This window comes from Pseudopipra pipra, chromosome 5, assembly GCF_036250125.1.
Source record: "Pseudopipra pipra isolate bDixPip1 chromosome 5, bDixPip1.hap1, whole genome shotgun sequence".
Classification (NCBI taxonomy): Eukaryota; Metazoa; Chordata; class Aves; order Passeriformes; family Pipridae; genus Pseudopipra; species Pseudopipra pipra.
In genome coordinates this window covers 15,632,116-15,645,635 of record NC_087553.1, presented here as the reverse complement: position 1 = coordinate 15,645,635, position 13,520 = coordinate 15,632,116, and the positions used below count along the sequence as shown (strand labels likewise).

The following is a 13,520-nucleotide window of genomic DNA, read 5'->3' as shown; positions in this document are numbered from 1 at the left end:
TTTCCTCTTTCTAGCTACAGAAAGGGTAGTAAGGAAAATCAGACTGACAAATCATCCCCTAGATGGAAAGAAAAAGCAGAGCAAAAGAAAATCCATCTGTTCTCACTCGTAGAATTTCATGTTATCCCATATAAGGACAAGTTTCTGCAGCACATGAATCAAAAATCCTAAAAGCCTGAGTGTTATAAAATTGCCAGGACCATTGCCAAGTGCCAGTTTCGAGGCATCTGTATGAGGCTAAGACAAAATTCAGGGCACTTTGGGATTCCAGTGCATGGTAAGCTGCACTACAATAAATGGCACAACAGATTAATATTTCATGTCTCTCAAACTGAGGCATTTTTTTTAATAGGAGAGAGACAGAGCAGAAGGGAAGGGATGATCAGCTTAGCCTCACTGCCAGCAATCAGATGGTCTAGTGCCCTCTAACCAGACAATTTGTGCCCCCACAACACTCCTGCCCCAGGGAGGCCTCCACGAGAAGACATCACTGTAACCTCTCAGGGCTGGACTGCAGGAGAGTGACTAAAAGCCATTAATGTTGCAAAAGAAGGAACAGAGAGCAACCCATGGAACTGGTATGAAATGTAGAAAACATTGGGGTGAAAATGTGTGCTGTCCCACAAAATGAAGGTGATTTGAGAGGACTAAGCAAAAAACATCACAGATAACACTTTAACGCAAGGCTAATAACAGCAAACAAGGTTTACACACCCATTAACTTATATCTTGCCTCAATAGTAACAGTACATTTTCAAAGCAGAGTTGTCATAAAAGTTACACATGTATAGCACTTTATTTACATTACCTTAATAGGCACTGACTTTTATTAATATACAGTCTTTGCTTCAATTTTCTTTCTGTTGTAGTGTAAATCCTACTTGGGCATTAAATATTCAGTCCTAAATTTTAGTGGTCTACATCTACAGTGGTAGTATCTGTACACTTGGTCACACCATATCCCAGGTGGAAAGAGGCTGTGTGGAGAAACTAGCGTTATGAAAGGGAAGCTGCTGTGATCCCCAGGTGTTCTTACCTTGTTTTGCCCATTATCTCATACAAAACTGGAAAAGCCACAGAAGTCAAAACTGTACCAAGCATCTTATCCTTGTCTGCTAGTCTTTTCCTCACAGCTTCCCCTTCCTGTATCAGTTGTTGTCCCTGGGGGACAGATGGGCCAGGCACCACACAGTGGTGGGAAGAGCTCCTGGTGTGCAAAGCAAATCATAGACTCATTGGAAGGAACCTTTAAAGGCCATCTAGCCCAGCTCCTCTGCAAGGAGCAGGGACATCTTCAGCTTGATCAGGTGGCTCAGAGCCCCATCCAACTCAGCCTTGAATGTTTCCAGGGATGGGGCATCCACCACCTCTTTGGGCAACCCGTGCAAGCATTTCACCACCCTCTTTTCCTCATCTAGTCTGAATCTACGCTCTACTAGTTTAAAATCACTACCCCTTGTCCTGTCTCAGCAGGCTCTGCTAAACAGTCTGTCCCCCTCTGTGACTGGTTGCAAGGCACAGCACAGAGGTCGTGGGTGTCCCTCCATCCTTCAGTTCACTTTCCACCATCGCTCCCCGAATTAATCCTGGACCCCACATCTCTAGGCTTGGTAAAAAACAGCCAGTGCCAGAGAAATGACAATCAATTCTTTCATGCCAATGTTATCCTGTTGTTAGCAATTGACCAAGACCACCCTCACACACATGAAGCCCCTGGGTACAAGCAGAGGCACATTGCAAACTTTGGTTTTATAGCAGAGAGCAGTGAGACAATGCCAACATGCCCATAAAGAACAGACAGATGTTGCTGTCGCACTGAATGCAGTCTCCACACTGTCATCTAGTGGATTTAGTGGTAATATCCACAGCTCAGCTAACACTACACTGTAATTTCACTCAACATACTGAAGCTAAATTTTATTTTCTTGTGCAGTTTTTGCCTTTTCTCATCCAGTTCTCTTGGGATTGCTCCTTTCTGAATGCCCTTTTTAAATTAACTTTATTCTCTCAATTTTAAACCCTTTGTACAACCATCCCTTTTTTCTGGGTTACAGCAATTCCCAGGCAGGCTAGCTCCCCACTACTAGCCAGTGACTGCAGAACGTTTTTTTTCCTTCCTTTTAGGAGACTGAAACTTTTCCTTACATTAAGGTAGAAATAAGTTTCTTGTCTCAGCAAGACAGAATAAATCTCCTTAGAGATTTACTATAAGTGACATAGGTGCCTCTTTGATACCCCTGCAGGCTTCAAAGACAGCCCTAGAGGCTGAACACACTGGGTGTCTGTATCCACACACTGTCTCTGCCTCTCCAGGCCCCAGCCCAACACTGTTTGCAGCCTCCTGCCCTGATAAATTGCCAAAAAAAACTCATGTACTACAGAGGTAAGGAAATTATGACACACAGTTGTGCCAGTTACATTTGCCTAAGCCTAACAAGCATGTAACTGTGATAAACTTAGCAGTTTGCAGGTATGATAAATATTACTAAAGTGGAGTTATTAGCATAACAACCACCCCAAAAATCTTGAGTTCTCCCAGTTCAAGAGGGTCTGCAAGATGCAGCTGTTGCCCTCTAGGGTCTGTGCTCATGAGGGGGGTCCAACCTCAAGTGTCAAGGTGGTGTGGGGAAGATATTTGCCTTTGTAGCTGTGGATTTGCAGACAGTGGGATTTTCAATTCTGATCCTATTTTGCTGAACCTACCTCTTGGTATTTGATTTTCCCTTTTATCCTCTCAGCTTCAGTGACCTGTGACCTTCTGTACTTCCTCATTTATGCAGCCAGATTGCTCATTATTCCTGGGGAGTCAGCTCTGAATCTGTCCCAGAGGCAACCCATCACTCTATTTGCATCCCACAGCTGCCTTCCTGAGGAGTCAGCTCCCCAGGCTCACCCAGAGATAACTGATCGCTTCTCCCTCGCTCTGCAGCTGTTTTAAGCACTGGGATTTTGCAACACCAACCCTATGGTCTACCAGATGTTAAATCAGCAATTAGCTAAATATATTATTTCCACGTCAGCAATTCTGTTACTGCTTTACAGTAACAGTTACTATTAAAGTAAGTCTGAGATTTGGCTAGTCTCTCTCCTATCAGAAGAAATGCTAAATATGTTTGTGCTGGTTTGGCAATTTTATCACTGGCTCATCCCAGCTCAATGGTCCCTTTTCTGTAGCAGGGGTCTGTGACCCTCCACTGCCTCCAGCTTTTCTCTTACAAAAAGTGAGAGAGAAGGGAAAATTACTCACCAGAAGAAGTAAAAAAAGAATATGAGGCCGCTGATGTGCAGCAGAAAGGGGAAATGCAACTTTAAACATTTAGTCCAACAGTTTACAAACCACAACTCCAGAGCAGCTTTTCTTCTCTATATCTATGCCTCTGCATTCACATCAGAGGCCCTATCAAAAACCTCGTGCATGAGTGCATTCTGAGGTTATTTCTAATAAAAACTTCCAGTTTAATAGTAATTTTTATAAGCCTCTGAGGGGAAAAAAAAGTATCTCCAACAGGCCACAGCATTTATCTAGCTGGGAAAGACATCTATTGCCACATTCATGGCTGACTCGGATAAAAGCAGAAATCAGTCAACCTGCTCTACAGAAACCTGGGTTGGCTTCTTTAGCAATTAATTGTCAAAAATTCAGATCAACTTTAATGAGGATAGGGGGCTATCCTGTGATAGAAGGCTATGACACACAAAGGACAAAGAATTCAGAAATTGGTGTAGGTACTGGATACGACTTAGAAGCTGCAACCAACCTCTGGAAATTACATCTGTGTTAGATATTGTTAGCCAGTGGCCACTCTCTTGGAATGACAGCTAACCTGCCCTGCCACCGAGCTCTTAACAGAAACCTGTCCCTGTTGAAAGGACCACTGGAATAACAGAATTCAGGGCAAGAGAACAATTATTTCAGAACAGAATTCTCCTTCTGTAATCTTATCATGAATACATAGACCAAGTCTCCCAAGTAAGGCAAGTGGATATACTTTCTTTTTCATTTGTGGTTAAGCTCATTTTTGGGGGGGAAGTCTTGGTCCGTGTCTCAATTCTGATACATCTCATTTTGGTTGCTGTGTCCTGCTGTGCTATTTCCAACTGGTATGATCCGGTCTAAGTAAAAGTGTCACCTCTGTAATTATCACTCATAAAAATCATAACAGTTGAGCTCTAAGTGTCTCTGCTGTAAAGTATTGTGTTCCATGGGTGTTGCTTGCATCACAAAAACAACAAAAACAAACAAACAAAACAAAAAGGAAACCTCTCTATTTTAGGCATGCTAATGAAAGTTAAATGCTTCTCACACAGGGATAGGAGAATGGAATCACTGAAAAGATGAGAAGTGGTAAACACAGCCTTGAGAAGAAAGCAGGACCTGGTATTTCTTGTGGACTCTTTGCCTGCTGGAAAAATGGACAGTCAGCTGGAGGCATCCTGGGAACTAAAGCACACCTAGGAGTGGAGGACATAGACACTGTGTGGTAATGTAACATCCTGGCCATGGGCAAGGAGTAGATTTTATGTTCTTCACCTCCTTGTGCACTGCTCTCACAGAGAATTTTACTGCTCCCTCAAGGCATAGTAATTTTCCCCTTTAGATTTGTGGTGCACCACTGCCTGCTCATCCATCTCTCGGTGAGATTGGGGAGCAACTAGTAAAAAAAAAAAAAGAAAGGGAAAACTTGGGTTGAGGTAAAGACAGTGAAATCACTCACCAGTTACTGTCATGGGCAGTGTCACAGGCAGAATGGGAGCTTCTGATGAGGTTTATTAGAGAAGCCTTCTTGTTGAGTCACGAGGGGCAGAGAGGACACCCTTGCTTTCTGAACTCCTTCTCAGAGAGCAGTCTGGGCATGGCTGGATCCAATCCTAGCCCCAGACTTCATCAATGATTTATGTCTAAAGGGCTATACAGGTGTAATTGAATGTTTATACAACTTTGTCCCATAGGATTAAGGATGACAAGCCAAATATATTTATATAAGTTATTTAAATGTATTGTGATCTTTAGACTAAAATATCATAATCAGGATTATTCACTACACAGTGTAAGTAGTCTATCTCTAGGCCAGCTGTTCAGCAGCTTTAGATATCAGTAGTATCACTTGTTGGTTCTTTTTCAGGCACTTTATCAGGTCTGCCACATCTTCACCTGTGCCAGTTTCTATCAGGAGACATTGTTCTTCCTCAGGATGTTTAGGAGTCAGGCTGGTTTCAGCATTCTTAAATGCCAAAAGCAGCCTGACACCCCCTTCTCCATTCACCACTGATAGCTCTGCAAATAGGAGTAGTGTTGGAGTTGTTTTACCCCCATTCCAGGCAGAGCATCCTGCTACAGGCAGAACAGACTTGCCTCAGGGAATTCACCTCAATTAATTGCCAATAAATAAAAAACATTTGAGTAGTGGGTTGGATTTTTCTTTTAAAAAAAAAAAAAAAAATATTTACACACCAGGAAAACACTCTTTCTCCCCCATTCCAGGCCCATTCACTCCATCACACCAGGCACCTCTCCTTCCCCTCTTGCTACCTCTGCAGGGTGCAATACACTCAGCCCTTTCACTGAGGCAACAGGCAGTGCAGGGGTCAGCACACAGCAGTTTCTCTCTGTTGTACTTTCCTATGGTCCAGTGGAGCTCCTCCATGGGCTGCAGTTTCTTTTGGGTGATAATGACAGCTGTTTCAGCATGGGCTCATCCATGGGCCACGGTACCTCTGAGGAAGTATCTGCTCCAGTGTGACTTCCCCATGAGCAGCACTTTGGTAATATCTGCTCCATCATGGAGCACCTTCAACTTTGGTGTTCCTTCTGCTGTTTCACTCTTGTTTCCTCCTCCTCTTTCTCTTTGGTGTTTTCTATCCTTTACTTAAATATGTTTTCCCAGAGCACCACCAGTTTGAGTGGTGGGCTCAGCTGTGTCTTGCAGTGGATGCATTGTGGACCCAGCTGGGGGCACCTCCTGACCTCACACAGAGGCACCTCCTGCAGACTCTCCACTGCCAAAACTCTGCCACTGACACCCAGTATAAAATTACATCGCTATTATGGGGCTGGGAGGGACCAAACAAAAAACAACCCACACGTGCATCTTTATTAATCAAATAAGAAACCACTAGCCTGCCATGAACTATGTTTTCGATTCCAGATTCCCTCCAGGCTCTTATCTCATTAAGACATTGCCTAGAGTCAGAACAAAAGGGACATCTCCCCCTGACTAAACCAAGGAGCCTCCCCCCCTCAAACATACCTATTTGTTAATTTTGAGTTTATTCATCAGGTAGTTGACATCTAAGTCATTGCTGATCTTTCAGAAGAGAAGTTTCAATAAGTAAAATGGCACATTTTCAATCCAGTTTTTGCTTCCTGCAAATTGTATCCACATCAGAATTAAATGTGAATGCGTACACCAACCAAGAGTGACAAAGCAAACAGGGATACAGAAAGAGACTTCTGAAATCCCAGGAAGACCTCTGACCAGCCCATATGCAGGAAACAGCACTCGCAGCTATAGCAACATGTCTAGTCCTCACTGACTATGCATTTGACCCTTCTCCTGTTCCCAGCACACAGACCAACGGAGTAAGCGAGGTTCTCATCACAACACTGCAGAGCAACTCTGCAGTTTCTTATCTCCTTTGCCACAAAACATCCCAGGAGTACAGAAAAGCTGAAAGCTGCTGCCAGACAGCAGTGGGACTTCTCATCTTACTCCACTTTTTTTCCCTGAGAGCCTTTCTTTACACTGTGTATGGAAAACCTATCATCTCAGTGCTAAATGAATATGAGCCTAAAGCATTCTGGGACTAGGGTTCACAAACAGATCCAGTACAAATATCCTCAGGATGTAGTCATTACTAAGCACCTCTTTTATATCGCTCATTGTATTAGGATGCAGCTTTTTCAAATATGTCTGTGAGACACAGAAGTCACTGACCCAGAATATATATTGTTATAGCAGACTATAAAGATGTCTTTCAACATTAATACTACAAAACCAGCAAAGTTTACGAAGCCACTAAACCTTTAGGACTTACCTTATTTAGATACATAGCTGCCTCCAAATACTAAGCATGTCATAATCTTGTCTTTTATTTGAGCTCTTTTTCCCATACTCTTTCTATAAAGAGTATCTTTGTGTCATAACAACATTTTAAAATTTAAGGTTTAGGGACTCATGCATGTTTAAGTCTTGTCTGCAGCTGCTTAAGGTCTTACCAGGGAGAAATTTGCTTTGGATGTACTTGTACATCAGAACAGGTTTCAGCCATAGTACGTTGCATGAGATGCAGAGCAGAAATGCTGAGGAGCAACATATGGTTTCTCTAAGAAAAGCTTTTCTTGTTCACTCTCCTGTCGAGCTGCTCATTTATATTGTAGTTGCTGGAGATGCCCACATGTGAAATAGGCAGTATTTGCTCCTCTGCTATGCGGGTCTGTCAAGCCAGCAGGTCCACAATAAGAGGTTTCATGTTAACATGTGACAATTATGGAATGTATCCAGATTGCTTATTCAACAGAGCAGATGGTCTCCAGGCTTTTGTTCCTTGCAGGTACTCCTTGTAGCCATAATGCTGTTTCTTGCAGCCCTAACACTTTCTCTACTACAGGTAATTTCTTTTGAGCAGCTGTCTGAATGGATAGTGGCCAATTCACGAGTCACAGCAATTTATCAAAGAGATTCCAATATTGGCAAAATCACTATGATGGTAATACACTGGAGACTGGAACTGCACAGAGCAGTTTAGAATAACAGCAACCTGCTGAATATGGTATTATTGAAACCATTGAAGCCATTGAACCCAAATTACGTTCAAAGGACATTTGTTACGGAGCTTGACAGATTCCAACTACATAACAGCTCCTGACATATCTTGAGGATAACTGCCACTGAACTAATTATTCCATGTTGATAATGTTTGCATGTGCCCAAAGGACTTGCTGAATCTCAGAACTAAGTGCTCCAAAGCTCCCACTGCCATGGGTATGCTCCATGCATGCAAGGAGGAAGTAAACATTCTCCTTTGCTTTTCTTGTCAAGGTGTTACAGTAATGAGCACAAAAGCTGGAAGCAGGGAACCATTTTCCCCTTGGAGTCTTAATACTGATGAACAGACAGCAAAGTAAAAACAAAAAGTTGCCTGGCTTAAATGCAGACTGGGGTAGGCTTTGCATGGTTGAGCTGGTAGCACTGGAGCTAAGAGGTCAGGAAAAGACTGAGCTTTGCCAGGATGAAAAGAGGCTGGAGGCTTTGCACACAGTAAAAGACAAGTCAGAGACCAGGAAGATCAGAAAAAGATTTAAAAAGAGAAGGTGGTAGTTGCAACCTTGCAAATTAAACAAGAAGCCTCAGGAGGTGAAGAAGTGAGTTTATGAAGGCGAGGTCTAGGAAGGCAGAAAGACAAGGATTGAGACGGGGAGAGGTAAGTGTAGCCACTACAGCCAAGTTTAAAGGAAGACTTAGCTTAAAGGATCAGATATCTAAAATAAAGGCTGAATTGTAGATAACAACCTAGGTCTGCCACCAAGAAAATCACTCTTGATTGGAAAGCAGAGCACACACCTTTCTAGCACTCATGTTAATGACTCGTTAATTCATCAGTAGGAAAAAGGATTACTTTTAACACCTGGGAAGGAAAGTACTGTTGATATCAAATGTGGTGGTAACGTTTCCAAGCCCAGCAGCTTATAATACATGTTTCCCTGCATGGCTGGTTTGTTTTTTCTTTCCTTGATGCCCTGCTCTATTCATGGTTTACAGATCACTGCATGACTGGACACATGGCAAGACAGCAGGTGTGATTTACAACAGATCATGACAATTATGTGAAGTAAATGGCACTGTTACAGAGACTTCCACCCTACAGACCTTCTTGAACATCATATCACTAGATGTTGGGGCAGGGGCTCTGGAGCAGATGTGAGTCATTTTTACACAAGCATTGCTGCCTCAAGCCAAAAACAGGCATCTCCTGGACAGGACATCGTTCAGGGCCATGGCTTCATCACACCATTAGAAACCAGCTCTTCTGAGTATCCCTAGTTTTACCTGTTGGAAGTGAGTAAGAGGAAGCAAATGTTCTTGGGAGACACACTGCGTGCCTTTTCTCAACTCCCACACTAAGTTGCTCTTGAGTTTCCTGAGGACCTGTATTTCTCCATGCAAACCTGCAAAAGTTCATTACATCCCATCCTCCAATTAATTAATGAAGATGGTAATGACAGCCCCAGTATCAATTGCTTAAGAATGCAGTAGTTGCTAGCTGGACTTTTTAACATTGACCACAGACAGTATTGCTCCAAGCCCAGCTGGTCAGCTAATTTTCCACATACTGCATGGGTCACGTATCCAAACTCTCTCTCCTCAATTTGGCTACAAGAATACTATGAGAAACCATGTCGAGTCTTGTTAAACAACAGTATGTACAGTCCACTTGTCCACAGAATGTGTCATCTCATCATAAGGCCATCAGGTTGGGCAGGTATGATTTACCCTTTGTAAATCCAATCTCACCATTTCAATTTTTTCTTTACTGCACTTTGGTAGTCATGACTTCAAAGATTGTTCTCTAATCTTCCCAAAGAAAGAGGTCAGGCTGGCTGACCAGTCTCCTGTAGCAATGTGGATCGTCTTCTTGTCTCTGAAAATGGATAGCAAATTACATATATGTTTTTTTCACACTTATACAGAACCTCATCTGTGACTCTCTTGGGACACAAAGACAAGAATGATAGAAGTGGTAGCTCTTTCTACCGACACAGAAATTTTCCTAGAAGGAAATGGGAAGGAGAAGACAGACACCAACAGGAGAGGATGTTGTACACCACATCCTACAGTTCTGTGTCTGCCAGGGCTCAGCAGGAACCAGCAGCTCCTAAAGGCAAGGGCCAGAAGCTGAGGGAGATACCACAACCAGCAAGGCAGGGTCCTCACCAGCCAAGGCCCCAAACCTGGGCCCATGAGCACGGGGTGTGAGTGGAGGACATATAGGACCATTAAGATCTATTAGTGCTCTCAGAGCCATGACAGGATCCATGGTTTGGACAAAGTAACCTTACCAGAGACGTTCATACTGCAAGTGTTTAAGTACAGGCAACAACCCGACAATGGGCACACATCACATCTGTGATGGGCACCTTCAGTGCTAGGGAATGACCTCATGCTCACATCTGTCAGTTCAAGCAACACAGCCCTGGTTTCCACAGAGCATCTTGCCTATCCAAGGCCAAGGGCTTGCTGTAGTATGGCTTCAGTCAGCACTATAAGGAGCGGGAGAAATGGCAACTGATGAAGAGCATCTGGCAGTCTTCAGTGCCACATGCATGCAGCAATCATGCAGTAAGTGTAGCACAGGCTACAGGCCAGATCTAAGTGCAAAGTAAAGGCTTTCAAGACAGCTACTGAACTGTACAATAACCAACCAACATAAGAACCAAGCAGAAAGTACATGGCCACTCTATCCCAAAGATCCTAACCATACCAAAACAGTAGGCACAAGTCACCATGTAAACATCGTCACAGAGCCAAGATTCACTCCTTGGTATATGAGAGGAAGAAGATGTAGCTGTATCCATGGGACTCCAAACTGACATTCTCACTTACTGGATGCACAAGGTCAGAAGCAAACTTCTCCAAATATTTAGAATATAAACATCATGGGTCACTGGATTCAATAATTTCCTATTGAAAAGAATTCACCCAAGCATTTAAGTCAGCTTCATGTATCATTGTGCAGAACAAAACCCAGACTAAATTCTTGACAGGAACCATGTGTTGCTTTTACTGGGTACACTTAAGGCTGCAATGAATCTTCCCCAGTGCAGGCAGTATAATACAGGTAACTAAACTCCCATGAAAATGCAAAATAAAATCTTCTCAGAGTTGCCAACACTATTACAAAATCCTTCAGAGACAACAATCTCCACAGACTAATAGTTTGGCATCCAGCCAGAAAAACAAACAAACAAAAGTCTAAGTTACTAGGACAGCTGCGCCAGATGGAATAAAAATCTTCCCAAATAGTTTCCCAGTTTGAGAGAATAAACATACATTTGATGGAAGGTGAGGACTTCTGTCTCCCCAAAAAGCCTATTTTTAATTGAGCATACAGAGAGAGTTAGGATATTGGGATATTATGCTCCACTGGATAATTAGAGATGCCTGCACACATACCTAGTCACCAATGGAGTAGTACTGAAGGCTTGCCAGCCAATTCCCAATTCCAAGTCAGAGCAGGAATGAAAATAACATGCTGAAGAAGACAGAACACATTTCTGATGCTTCCTTAACGTGCTGTTAAGATTTCATTAGAAAAAGCTTGGGCTTAAGTCCAGTTCTCACTTGCAGCTACTTCCCTTGAACACGGAAGATCCAGCATTTATTTCAAACCTGCTTTTGATCTAAAGGACTATTTTCAATGCCCATTTAACTGCAATAAACACAGCTTGATACTTTTTAACTAAGAAAAAAAAAGACAAGGCATAGTCCTCCAAAGTTTATTTCAAGTATAAAAGTCATTCAATGAAATATCTACAGGTTTTTCTTTGAGCATAAAGGTTTAACAAGATAGAATCAAGTACGAAATTTCTGAAAAAATATTATTTGATTCAAAATTTTGAATAATGAAAAGGCACTTAAACAAAAGATACCCAGCAACAAATATAACTCTTCTGTCACAGTGAATGTGAAATCAAACATTATCTGACTTTATAATAAAAGAAATTAATTACAGTCTGTTTAAATTGAGCAACATGGTCCAGACAAGAGTGAATTCAAACTCCCTGCACTTCAACAATAGCACTTTTCTTTCAAGTGTAAAGAAAGCTAGAGAAAGAAAGAAAAACAACTAACACTCAACTAACACTTTACAGCACTGTTTACAGCACTGAGTTAAAACTAAGAACTCAATTCAATTTGTACAAGTTCCACAAAAACATATGTAACAAAACTGGGTAGCAGCATAGATACTTCATAAATACCCCTGATCTGTATGCTTGATTTGAGGGCTTTAAAGTTCTATTCCCAGTTTAAAAAAAAAAAAAAGTTTCTACAAAAACAAAAGCCTTTATAGAAGCAAAACAATCAGACTAGCATAAGTGGAAAATAGAAGTGTAATGCTTGGAAACCCACTGCAATCCCTTTCCAGTAGAAGTATTCTTCCACTGCCAGTAATGGAAATTACCACAAGTAAAGTTTTTGAGAATCAGAAAAGAGGCTGTGGCAATTTAAATGAGTTTGATCTTTTTTTTTGGTCAAGATTCAAAAAAACTCCCCTATCTTAAAAAAAAAAAAAATTCAGACATGCCTAAAGAAACAGTACATTTAACATCAGCATCTGCAGCACCAAAGTATATTTGTGTAATAAATACAAAAGACGTCAATTATTCACAAATATGAGGAAAATAGGGGGGGAAATTCTCAACACCTACCAAAAAAACTGTGGTTTTTTACAATTATTCAGAAATATGAAGTAAACTGAAAAAAAGCATCTTAGTGGTGGCATTTTTTTCTCAGTGATACTGAGTAAGATCTCTGATACAGGAGCACTATCAAGGCTTTTGCATCTTTTTTTCCAGATACATTTTCCTGTAGGTCTGAAACATCTCTTTTGAGTCCTTGCTTGGAATGTGAAGAGTCTCTCCATCTCCATCCAGGATCTGTATAGCTGTATCAAGTGGAATACTGTCCTCAGCTGCAAGACAGACAAGCAGGTTAAAGCAAGAGTCTGAGCGTCAAAGGACTCTACTCCTTCTGCATGTGGTACTTAGGGCCCTCCAGTGTCAAAAAGGATGCCACAAACTTCCTTCCTAAAGCAGCAGGTGCCTCAGATTTAAATCAATCTCCAATGCATCTTTAAGCACAAAATGGCCATTTGGGTGTCTTCACAACCGAGATTTCTGAAGAATATTAAGAAAGGTGTGATGGAAAACGTGCATTTTTGAAACTAAGAGAAGAAGCAAGAGGAAGGGCTAAAAGGATGGCAGGGACCAATAGCCAAGGACACAGGCAACAGCATTAAAAGATGCAGATGTTGCAGAATATGTTGCTTGCATCAACACCACAACACAGATATGAGCATGCAAGTCCTCTGCTGACAAGTTAAGAAGCGGATGGCAACACGGCTACAGCATGCTGAATGTACCATTTTGTTTCCTTTCAGATGAGTAGAAAAACAAGACTATAGCTAGAAAGATACTTAAAGCAAAGAAGCAAAGACAGTTGGGAGCAACCTCACCCAAGAGGTTTGCAAACAAAGGATGGAACAAGCAAGATCCTGAGATGAAAGATGCCGCTACTGTAACAGTTGACTCCTAAACAGTATAGAAGACCATCGAAAAGCAATTTGCCAATCAAATGAAACAAGGAAGATGTAGTAGTGGCCCCACTTTTCCTTTATGTGTCATACAAGTAATCTTGACCAGACTACTGGGACACAGGTCCTGGAACTTGTGAGCACAGGTGTATGCATGGACAGCAGCAACGTACTGTGACAGCCAGATTAAAAAAAAAAAATCACTTTCT

General features: G+C 41.9%; 1 protein-coding gene across 1 annotated transcript in view; it reads right to left on the bottom strand.

The window, feature by feature from the left end:
* Positions 1-11,480: 11,480 nt before the first annotated feature.
* RESF1 (retroelement silencing factor 1) overlaps positions 11,481-13,520 on the bottom strand; it is a 28,266-nt gene continuing 26,226 nt past the window's right edge. The window contains exon 6 of the mRNA XM_064654656.1: positions 11,481-12,690. Coding sequence (XP_064510726.1) covers positions 12,548-12,690 — 143 coding nt within the window. The 3' untranslated portion in view covers positions 11,481-12,547. The remainder of the gene's footprint in view (positions 12,691-13,520) is intronic.